Consider the following 12,500-nt stretch of genomic DNA (forward strand, 5'->3'; position numbering starts at 1 on the left):
GCATAAAACAAGTTGTGAATGTTGTTTCATGTTGTCTTGTGTGTTGTTGTATTTGTCCGGGACTATGAGACCTGTTGACTCACTGAAGCCAGGGCCTTTCCTAACGCGTCTCCCGTCTGCGAACTCGTCCCTGCTCCGCTCGACGATCGATTCGCTGAAACACACAGATTATAGAGCTTTAAAACTCCTATCCATTTAAATAACATGAAAAGTGCTGACTTTAAATGATCACTTCAGAGCAGTGATTCTCAACCAGGAGCCAAATATAAGATCATATAATAATAATAATATAAGACAAAACAAGCTTTAAAAACAAGATCTTAAAAAAAGACACGGAAATTAATACAATTAAACAAAAATGTTTGAAATTTCTATAATGAATACACATGGTTCTAGTTACGTCAAGCTCTGGAATATTTTATTGAGAAGAAATTGCTGAGAATTTGTGAGTTAAAAATATATTTTTTAAATATAATAAATTCATAACTGAACCCTGAAGAACATTCAGTTCTTGAAACTTTTAAAATGTATAGAATATGAGTGTTTTGATTTTGATATTTAAATGTTAATATAATTATTTAATCCTTTTTTTTTATTTTTATTAGTTTTTTTTAAATAAAAATTTAAATAATAGAATCTAAATGATTTTAGTGATTTATTTTAACATAATTATTTAAACATTTATTTTTAATTCAATTTATACACCCCTAGTTTCCATAAATAAATAAAAAGTTTGAAAACAAGCATCTTTGTCATTATAGCAGAAGTATCATAATTATCTTCGCCAACATGGAGGGCATTTGAGTCAAATAAAATTAATTAAAAAAATTAATAAGAATATTCATAATGAAATATTAATAAATAAATAAAAAGTTGAGAACCACTGCTTTAGACAATTAACATTTACTCCGTATTCACAAAAACATTTTGAAAACAGAAAACGTTTGTCAATATCAAGGCTGATTTTGAAATTGGAGGAATGATCAATGATGTTGATCCGCTGATCAGAAACAGTTCCTGATCATCTCAAAATGACCAAATCGGTTGATTAATAACTAATGTTCCTGAGCAGCTAAACCTGATCTCCTGTAACTCCCTTGGCTCCTTCTCTCAAAACTATTATCCTAATATTATTCAATCCGCAACACCTCAACATTTGCATTAGCCTGGCTCCGCCCTCCTACGTACTTCTGCTAAATTTTCATTTTCCTTCAGTACTACGTCTGGGTTTGCTGTATATTCTTGGGTTTTCTCTGATCAATTTTTTACCGGTCCAATCAGCGAACAGAGAGAGTGGCTGAGAACGATGACGTTGAGAATTTAGAATTAGTTTGAATGTTTTGAAGCATCGAAAATACATTTTGGTCCAAAAATAACAAAAACTCCGACTTTATTCAGCATTCAACGTAGTTGTCGTAGTTTTCAATGCTGGTAAATGAGCATGGTATCAGCAGCGGGATAATCCACGTATAGCTGTGCATTTAATGCACGACATGAAGCGGAGTTTAGTTTACGTGTTTAATTAAAAGGCACTAGAATACATGACATGGCATTTACTCCAATACCATTTTTCTGAGGGAGGACACACACTTTTTTTTTGCTTCCGACGCCCATGGCAGGCGTGTAGTCTTTCTTTACAAGTTGACCTCAACAAACTCCCAGTCTGGCCTTAAAAATTCATAATACAGAATTTGTTGTATAAATACAGAACTCACCCATGACGCTTTCTGTCCCGTTAGTGGTTGCGGAGCAAGACGCCGTGCTGTAGTGATTCGACCCGCCGCTCCGATGGAAGCTGGACATGGGAGGAAGACTGGGGTTAATCTCAGCCGACGAGTGTGACGGGTAACTCTGCAAAACACAGAGGGAAACAGAGTTATCGAACAGATGAGACCGAGTCATAAATGAACACTTGAACCGTTTATCATTGTTGAACCTTTGACCACCTTTATTTTACACTCCATCCTGGGAGCACTCGCTCACTGCAAACATGCTTTTCTTACTTAGTATTTTTGTCTTGTTTCCAGTCCAAATATCTAAAAACTCTTAACTCAAGATGAGTAAAATACCATAAGATTTTATTTCTTTTTTTCCGGGGGAATTAATCAAAATTAAGTGAGTTTTTGCTTAAAACAAGCTAAATTATCTGCGGTAAGAAAAATAATCCTCATTCAAACAGAAACAAGATTATTTTTCTTACCCCATTGGCAGAATAATTTAGCTTGTTTTAAGCAAAAACTCAGAAAACAAGACATAATATCTTATGGCATTTTACTACCTAAGTAAATGCATCTTGATTTAAGAGTTTTTTGATATTTGGACTGGAAACGAGACAAAAAAACAAAGTAAGAAAAGCATATTTTGCAGTTTGGACACTGTTTAAAAGCTCATAAATCTGCTGAACTAATCTTAAAGGTGCAGTGTGTAATATTTAGGAGGATCTGTTGACAGAGATGCAATATCATATACATAACTATGTTTTCAGTGGTGTATAAAGACCTTACATAATGAACCGTTATGCTTTTATTACATTAGAATGAGCCATTTCTATCTACACACACACACTATATGTTGTTCTTCGTACAAAGAAGCTGCTAAAGTCAGCGAATAAACAGACAAAATGATGAACACGTAACAATAATATTCGCAATATCATATCGTTTTACTGAATAATTAAGTAAACCTAAAGAAACCTCATAGCTTAACTGGCTACTCTCTGCTGTCTCAGACGACGACATCACTTCCTGTCGGCCACCGTAACTTCTGTTGGGTGCAATTCACAACCTCACCACTAGATGCCGCTAAAAATGACACAGTGCACCTTTAACCAGGTGAAGATATGCGAGTAAATGCGCTCACGAGTCTCTCGTGTGGGTGAAGGCCGCAGTAGCTGCTGCTCTGAGCGCTGTGTGTGGAGTTTCCCAGCATGCTGTTGTATCCGGGCTGGTTCATACTGCCGGAGGAGCTCCATGGGTCTGTACTGTGATGACCATCTGAAATCATTCATGAAACACACACACACACACACGCACACACAAGAGTAGATCGGAGTTGAATCAGGCTTTGACTTCTGGACCTGAGAGGTCCAATAACATGGAGATTTTGTTCTGGCTGGTTTGTTTCTGCTGTAGTGAAGCACCCTTCCATAGTCAACAAGTGTTCTGAGTGTTTTAGGCTGTTGCTGTGTGGTTTCTAGGGTAATGCATGTGTTTTAGGCAGTTGTTATGCTGTTTCTAGGGTGATGCGAGTGTTTTAGGCAGTTGCTATGCAATCACTAAGGTGTTCTGAGTGTTTTAAGCGGTTGCTATTCAGTTTCTAGGGTGATACAAGTGTTTTAGGCAGTTGCTATACAATCGCAAGAGTTTTGAGAGTTTTAGGCTGTTGCTATGCAGTTTTTAAGGTGATGCATGTGTTTTAGGCAGTTGCTATGCAATCGCTAGGGTGTTCTAGGTGTTTTAGGCTGTTGTTATGCTGTTTCTAGGGTGATGCAAGTGTTTTAGGCAGTTGTTAAGCAATCACTAGGGTGTTCTGAGTGTTTTAGGCAGTTGCTATGCAATCACTAGGGTGTTCGAAGTTGCTATGCAATCACTAGGGTGTTCGAAGTTGCTATGCAATCACTAGGGTGTTCTGGGTGTTTTAGGCTGTTGTTATGCTGTTTCTAGGGTGATGCAAGTGTTTTAAGCAGTTGTTAAGCAATCACTAGGGTGTTCTGAGTGTTTCAGGCAGTTGCTATGCAATCGCTAGGGTGTTCTGAGTGTTTTAGGCAGTTGCTATGCAATCACTAGGGTGTTCTGGGTGTTTTAGGCTGTTGCTATGCTGTTTCTAGGGTGATACAAGAGTTTTAGTCAGTTGTTATGCAATCACTAGGGTGTTCTGAGTGTTTTAGGCTGTTGCTATGCTGTTTCTAGGGTGATACAAGAGTTTTAGTCAGTTGTTATGTAATCACTAGGGTGTTCTGAGTGTTTTAGGCTGTTGCTATGCTGTTTCTAGGGTGATACAAGAGTTTTAGTCAGTGCTATGCAATCACTAGGGTGTTCTGAGTGTTTTAGGCTTTTGCCATGCTGTTTCTAGGGTGATGCAAGTGTTTTAGGCAGTTGCTATGCAATCGCTAGGGTGTTCTGAGTGTTTTAGGCTGTTGCTATGCTGTTTCTAGGGTGATGCAAGTGTTTTAGGCTGTTGTTATACAGTTGCTAGGGTGTACTGGGTGTTTTAAGACTGTTGCTATGTGGTTTTTAGGGTGATGCAAGTGTTTTAGGCTGTTGCTATGCAGTTGCTAGGATATTCTGAGTGTGTTAGGCAGTTGTTCTGTGTTTACCTGGCATAAAGAAGGAGCTGGGAAAGCTGCTGCCCGGTGCTTTAGAGGACGGGTAACCCGGTGAGTCTCGGTTATAATCGGCAGTGCTGGCAGACGGGGCGTATACCTGGAACACACACACAACACACACTGATCAGGACGAATAAAAAAAAAAGACACAACACACACTCTCAACATGCATTTCACTTTAGATTTTTATGCAATCAAGATCACCATGACATGCATGTAGAAGCATTAGAGAAAAGACAGCAAAACTGCTCTTTATAATATCAGAAAAGAAACACTTTCCCAGGAACAATTTGCCATGTTCCCAAAGTGTTGCAACACAATAATTTAGTGCGAATATGAGAGGAGCAGCTGCGGCGGATCAGTGATGACATCAGCGCACAAACAGCAGAGCATTCCCGTCTGAAAAACTGTTCTGTAATGACTAGCAGGAACACTGGGAACATGCCGGATGGGAATATTGTGCTGGGATAAACACACAGTGGGCGTACGAGGACAGAACGACCCTCAGATATGCAGAAACAGAAGATCTCCCTAAATCTACCTCAAATGACAACAAGAACATCACAGATTAGATCTGTATAACGTCTCAAATGTTTCTCCGAGACAGCTCTGTGGCTAAATGCAGAGCAAACGATAACTTTAAGTGGTTTCTGATGAGAATTTTTTTTTCCTAAGGACTTGTGGGAGAAAAATCTGAGACAAAACTAAATGAAACTCAACAGAGAGCTTGTGATATCTCCAGAGCTCAAGGGCGAAGTTTGAGGAGTTTTATGGAGACCAAGAGACTTCAGCACAGATGGAGGACTTTCCCATGAAGCAACACACACACACACACACACACACGTCTGTGAAAGAGATCAGACTATGACTCTGGGGGGGGGTTCAATAACATGGAGATTTTGTTCTGGCTGTATTTTTCTGCTGTAGTGAAGCACCTGTCCATTGTTAACGCACACATTCCTATGCACTTTAAGTGTTTTATAGGCTGTTGCTATGCAGTTAGGGTGTTTAGAGTTTTTAAGGCTGTTTCTACGCAGTCAGGCTGTTTCAAGTGTTTTAAGCAGTTGCTATGCAGTTAGGGTGTTTCGAGTGTTTTAGGCTGTTGCTATGCAGTTAGGGTGTTTCGAGTGTTTTAGGCTGTTGCTATGCAGTTAGGGTGTTTCGAGTGTTTTAGGCTGTTGCTATGCAGTTAGGGTGTTTCGAGTGTTTTAGGCTGTTGCTATGCAGTTAGGGTGTTTCGAGTGTTTTAAGCTGTTGCTATGCAGTTAGGGTGTTTCAAGTGTTTTAGGCTGTTTCTATGCAGTTAGGGTGTTTCGAGTGTTTTGCAGTGTTGCTAAGCAGTTAGGGTGTTTCGAGTGTTATGCGGTGTTGCTATGCAGTTAGGGTGTTTCGAGTGTTTTAGGGTGTTTCGAGTGTTTTGCGGTGTTGCTATGCAGTTAGGGTGTTTCGAGTGTTTTAGGGTGTTGCTATGCAGTTAGGGTGTTTCGAGTGTTTTAAGCTGTTGCTATGCAGTTAGGGTGTTTCGAGTGTTTTAGGCTGTTTCTATGTAGTTAGGGTGTTTCAAGTGTTTTAGGATGTTGCTATGCAGTTAGGGTGTTTCGAGTGTTTTAGCCTGTTGCTATGCAGTTAGGGTGTTTCGAGTGTTTTAGGGTGTTTCGAGTGTTTTGCGGTGTTGCTATGCAGTTAGGGTGTTTCGAGTGTTTTAGGGTGCTGCTATTAGGGTGTTTTGAGTGTTTTAGGGTGTTGCTATGCAGTTAGGGTGTTTCGAGTGTTTTGCGGTGTTGCTATGCAGTTAGGGTGTTTCGAGTGTTTTGCGGTGTTGCTATGCAGTTAGGGTGTTTCAAGTGTTTTAGGGTGTTGCTATGCAGTTAGGGTGTTTCGAGTGTTTTAGGGTGTTGCTATGCAGTTAGGGTGTTTCAAGTGTTTTAAGCTGTTGCTATGCAGTTAGGGTGTTTCGAGTGTTTTAGCCTGTTTCTATGCAGTTAGGGTGTTTTGAGTGTTTTAGGGTGTTGCTATGCAGTTAGGGTGTTTCGAGTGTTTTAGGGTGTTGCTATGCAGTTAGGGTGTTTCAAGTGTTTTAAGCTGTTGCTATGCAGTTAGGGTGTTTCGAGTGTTTTAGGATGTTGCTATGCAGTTAGGGTGTTTCGAGTGTTTTAGCCTGTTGCTATGCAGTTAGGGTGTTTCAAGTGTTTTAGGATGTTGCTATGCAGTTAGGGTGTTTCGAGTGTTTTAGCCTTTTGCTATGCAGTTAGGGTGTTTCGAGTGTTTTAGGGTGTTGCTAAGCAGTTGTTAATGAGTTCAGGGTTGCTAGGCGGTTGCTAGGTGTTTTCTTCCTGTTTGGTCTGTAGATGTGGCTCTGGTTTCTCCTTGGATGTGTGTCTGTGGGATTTCTTTGGTCCAGCAGGTGAAATCAGAGCATCTGATCATTTAAAAGTAGCCGCACACCTCTGCTCAACAACACATATGATTTGAGGAATCATTCACTTCTGGAGAACAAATGCTGCAGGAGTGAGTCTGTTTACTGCTGCAGATCAGGAGCAGATGGAGTGAATCCAGAGCAGTCACGAAAGCCACAACACACACACACACACACACACACGCACGCACACACACACACACACACACACACACACACACACACACACACACACACACACACACACACACACACACACACACACACACACACACACACACACACACACACACACACACACACACACACACACACACACACACACACAGTCTCTCCCTCTACACCTTATCAGTGTGACTCCCTTGCTGCACCTGTGCTGAACTGACCCACACTGTAAAAAAAAAAAGTTTTTTCACAGAAATATACTGTATTATTTTACAGATATTTTCTGTTTTTTAACATTACGTGTAAATGTCATTAAAATACAGAAAAAAACTTTTATTAAAAACATTAACCATAAAATAAAAGTAATAATCTGTAAATTCATATAAGGAGAAATCATAGTTTTTTTACAGGATTATTCTTTTGTTTAATTGGCTTGAATGTTAAATTACATTAAATTCTATGTAAAAAGACAAAAAAAATCGCTTATTTAAAATTAAGACAACTATGTGTTTTTTTACTGTGAAACCTTAAATTTAAGGTAAATACATGTAAAAAAAACAATCGTAAAAAAACGGTAAAAAGTCTGGCAGCAAAGTTGCCAAACACTTACCGTCAAATTACAGTAAAAAACCTTAAGTTATTCTACGGAATAATTCTGTTTTTTAAAATACAGATATTTACTGTAAACATTTTCTGTATTTTTACAGTTCCACTGCTGTAGAATGAAAAGAAAATCTCATTAAAAAATGTCTGTAGAACATTAAACAAATGAATAAATCTGCATATAAACTGGAAATTATTGCAGGAATACCTTACAATTATACAATTAAAGAAGTCTTCTGTTTTTACACAGTATTCTTTGGTAAATTCATAACATTATCAATTACATCCACAAGAACTCCCCGTCAAAGTACAGATTTTTAGATGTAAAACACGTACTTTTCACATTAATGTATAGGTTTACTTTGAATAAACTTACTTTTATAGTAATTAAACGCAACTATCCAATATATCTACATACCTTTAATTTAAGGAGTTCACTTTATATAAACATTGTTTTATAGTAAATAAAAGCAACTATCCAATATATCTACATTACTTTACCATTAATGTATAGGGTTAGGGTTAGGTTAGCACCTCACACCTATCAAATACAGGGTAAATGTAAAACTTCCAAGTCCCCTGCCACCAATGCAGATATTTTTCAGAAGCAAAGATAAACTTTGCTGGCCACATCAGCTTAAGATTCAACAAGTGCAGATACAAGAGTGATAGATAAAAAATATATACATAAAATAAAAATAAAAAAACAGCTATGTAGGCTATACCTTTCATGCAGATATGCTGTAAATAAAAATTGACCATAATAATTACTGTGTGTTATACTACAGAAACAGATCTAAAAATATTGCCTTGAAAGATGGATGAATACAGTAGGAGATATTGTTGCACAGTGTAACTAAATATACAGTTATTGTACATGAAATAATTGAGCTTAAGTTTAATATAAAATTAAATCAAGAATAGTCAGTGATTGTTTATGCATCCTATATCCAGTGTTTCTACTGTCAGGTACCACTGACTCAGTGTTTACAATTCTGAAGTGTTCTGTAACAATTTCATAAGTGGCAGAGAAAAAATTGAGTGGCAACATTTTCAGACCCCACCCCGTGCACTGTAGCTGCTGCTGCTGTCTGGTGCTGCAGCCTCAAGTCTCGGATCATCATGCTTTGGGACAGTTTTTCCGCAAGACAACCAGGTTCAAGAATGCTGGACACTAACCTCCTAATGCCTGTCTGCCTGTTGGTGTGAAAGGACTCTTGAATCTTGTGTGCTGATATGTCCTCTTTTGGCTTGGCTTTTAAGGGTGACATTGTCCTTTTTGTCAGTTTGAAATGCTGCCCTGACAGTGATTTTCTGACCATATACTATATTGACACGTATCTCATATGCTTATTTGAGAAGAAAATATGTGATTCAATTTAAAAGTAAAGGCTGTAAATCCACTTTAAAAACGTTGAAGCATTAAGACACAAAGTCAATCTATATTCAACAAAATTCAAGGCCCTCACTGCAGTGAAATCATTAGGCCACTCCACAATTTTCTCGGTTGATGGGAACAAACCGCCACACTATGAATAAAGCTTTACAATGGGGTGCTATATATTTTTAATTTACAATAGGTGAGCAATGTGTGAAAGACAAGGAATTTATTCTGGGGCTCGAGTTCAACCAAGGCTCTTGTAGCATAAACTTGAGCTTTGGTAAACTGGGGGTGAAGGAATTGAAGACATTAAAATGGTTGAAACATTACACAACGTGTAAACAAACATCCTAATTGTTTTTCTAGTCTCTGTGCTTTAGATATCAAGAAAGTGCGCGCAGATTCAAATAATTGAATGTTGCAATCATTGGACGAATCATACGCCAGAGGCAATCTCGACCAATGATATTGTTTGACTTTGGGAGGGGGATACGTCATAACTTCGCGCGAAGCACTGCAGTAGAGAGCCTGGATAAAGTATGGAACATTTCCACGATATCGGCATTAAGCTTTCACTAAAGGTAGATTAATATACCCAGCCGGCACATGACCGACCTTCAACGTTGAAATATGATTCAAATAATGCCAGTCGTTGAAACAACGTTTAATGCTAAATGGTTGAAAAAGGTTAACAAAAACACTTTCTAAATCAACGTTTAATTTTTTACAAGATCTGTACGTTGAAACAACGTAATGTTTTCAACAACATACATAAATATCTGCCTTTTAACATATTATTATGATAATTCATTAGCATTTAATGATTTTTCTGATTTTCATAACAGTTCTTCAATGTATATGTTAAAATATAAGTATTATCATTAACAATAATAGTTTCACCCTCAACAGAGCAGTGCAGCAGAAACCTTTTGCTTTATGTGATTTTGTGTGAATTTACAATTTTGTATGCTTGCCAATTTTGTCTGCTTGCCTAACAGTTTACATTGCATTATTACATATTCATACACTGTCATGTCATTTGACCAATTAATTAAATAATAATACAGACTGCAACTCGCGCAAACTATTGCTATTGTTATTGGTTGTTTCTCCGTTTTACTTTGAGCATGATTGGTTAATCTGTCTGTCTTCCAGGAAACTGTCCAATGAGAATGTGTGCGGCTCTGCGCGCCTATTTTAAGTTTGAAAATGCGTCCGTTACTCTCGGTTGGTGTGAGTAGCTGCTGTTTGCGGTGATTACTCGGTCAGACCTGGATTATTTTATATCTGCCTGTTGAATTCTTAAATTCTGAGCGAATTTTAGTTGCTATGCAATGAAGAACAAAAGCTGGAATATGAACAGAGGAAGGGGTCGTTGGCGATATCAGGTAAGAAAACATTTTTCAGTCCTTAACAGTCTAATGTTTAGGGACACGGGTAATTTACCTGTCATAGGCTTACTGCAACCTCATAAGATGAATAAGTTATCTCTGTGTGTGTTTTTGTACTGCTTCACTATTAACGTAGCGATATTAGCACGTATTTCAATGTGTTAGTACCATCTAACATTGCTGTGTTTTGTTGTTGGTAAGTTAACATGAGAGGTAAAAAAGCGTGGGAATGAGTAAAGTGATAAAACCGTCATTTATTCGTTAGAAGTATGTTTACATAACCTCTTCAAACACTGATAACATATTGAAAAGATATTTGTTTAACGTTACTTTATTTTTTAGATCAAGCATTGGAATAAGATGTTTATCGGGGGAGAACACCCAACAGAAAGACCCATTCACCAACTAACGTTACAGTAAGTCAATTTTACCCACGTACTGTTCGAAAACCTACACTGGCATAGTATTAAGTGTGATTTTCATACTGTTACTGATGGAAAGTCTGAGTAACTTTCTGTCCTTTTGTCTTTCTTCTGCTGAAGTGGCGCACTGAAAGGGGAGATTCGTGTCACCTTCATCAGTCCTTTCTTTAATCACTGGAAACCATTAAGGGAAAGACCCTCAGATGCAGGTAAAATTATTTGATGGGGTTAGGGTTATTTGATTTTGGTGTACCCACTGGCATTTTTTGTGTGTGTGCTTCCCTTTCTATGATACACATTTCTGACGGGATTGCCATGCTTTATGTGTATGTTTACATTTTTAATCATGTAACAACTAACAGTCTCAAAGATGACATTACTCAAAGATAACATTTTTACAATTGAAATAAATTTCATATATATATATATATATATATATATATATATTTGTTTCCTCACAATGTCAAATGTGCTTGTTAAGTGCGGCAGCTTTTATACATTTTACAATTTTAATATGCAAGTTAACATTATGTCGAGTCAGCAGAGCTAACGTTAAAACTCGCCGTTTGTTACATTATGTATTAACCTTATAAAAGTCTGTCTAGCTTTAGCAAATGTAACATTATGCTGGTCCTAATAAAGTTAAACCGTTATTAACGTTAGCCCTGAATGTGAAACATGCATCAGCCATCATAACATTAACGTTAAATACCTTTGGTTGACTAACATAACGTTAGCTGTTAACTTAACGTTACATCTTACAAGTTACTGTTGCCTCTTGCAAACACGTAACAGTAGGGGTGTGAAGGTTATTATATAACCGTGAGACCGATGGTTATAGTTGAACACCGTCATTAGAACTCTATAACCGCCAAAACCGTTATTCAAATATTTTTTACAAACATTTTTTATCATAGAGAATGTTTAAATACTATTATCAGCTTACGAGGGAAACAGAGGTGGAGAGTTAGTGGTGCTTCGGAGGCTGAGTGCTGGAGATGATTCGGGAGAGGTCTGTGCACCTTTACCGATCAGAGCGCGCTGACACGGAGTAAAGCCTTGTTTATACTCGACGCGTCCGTTTCTTTTACTGTCTATGGTCCGCGCGCACCTTGCAAAAATGACGCGTTGGGTGCGCAAGACCCCATTTTGCTTGGCTGTGTGCACAGGGTTTTTTGTAACAGTGCGCACGGCGCCGCATCCGAGGATGAACGACTTCATTGCAAAGTTTTTTTTTTCTTAAGGTTTTGTTTACTGTGCAATGAACGTGCTTTGTTTTAAATAAATCACACAAAGTTATTTTTTTTCTTAAGGATTTGTTTACTGTGTGTGATTCATTTAATGGAAAGCACATTCACTTCTAGTCGTCTTGCTGTTAATTTTAAATAAACGTAGAGCAAGTAGCTAATCAGTGTCTGCTCGTTTATTCAAACTAAGTTGTCCTATAACAGACGAACGTCGCAACGCATACAGTTCAATTTTCATTCAAGCTCCAAACTGCAATTATTGTTAAGGGGCAACCTAATGGCTCTGCTCTGGCGATTTTTACAAGCATGATACATCTTATCTATTTTTCAGGACAATGCCTGGTGAGAGCCACTACAGAGGATCATAGCCATCGTTGGAATTTTGAAAGGACGTGGGTGAATATCAATCTGCCAAATGAACTTTTTTAGCATGCACATTCACATCTGTATATTAATACTGATTATATATTAACTTTGTTTGTTACTGGAAAGAACTTAGCTTCTGAACTAAGAACAAATAACTTTTTGACTGAAGGACTTGACCGTATTTT

At 37.8% G+C, this 12,500-nt stretch overlaps 1 protein-coding gene across 3 annotated transcripts in view; it reads right to left on the reverse strand.

Moving 5' to 3' along the window:
* Window positions 1-12,500, reverse strand: part of LOC130079595 (transcription factor 4-like) — a 57,362-nt gene that overhangs the window by 6,117 nt on the left and 38,745 nt on the right. For 2 of the 3 annotated variants that reach the window (XM_056244910.1, XM_056244908.1), the window contains 4 exons: window positions 4,316-4,421; window positions 2,860-2,993; window positions 1,716-1,851; window positions 72-154 (listed from right to left, as the gene is read on the reverse strand). In XM_056244910.1, the coding sequence (XP_056100885.1) occupies window positions 72-154; window positions 1,716-1,851; window positions 2,860-2,993; window positions 4,316-4,421 (459 nt within the window). The remainder of the gene's footprint in view (window positions 1-71; window positions 155-1,715; window positions 1,852-2,859; window positions 2,994-4,315; window positions 4,422-12,500) is intronic. The other variant, XM_056244911.1, reaches the window with a different exon arrangement.

This window comes from Rhinichthys klamathensis, unplaced genomic scaffold, assembly GCF_029890125.1.
Source record: "Rhinichthys klamathensis goyatoka isolate OS25496 unplaced genomic scaffold, OSU_Roscu_1.1 h1tg001147l_1, whole genome shotgun sequence".
Lineage (NCBI taxonomy): Eukaryota > Metazoa > Chordata > Actinopteri > Cypriniformes > Leuciscidae > Rhinichthys > Rhinichthys klamathensis.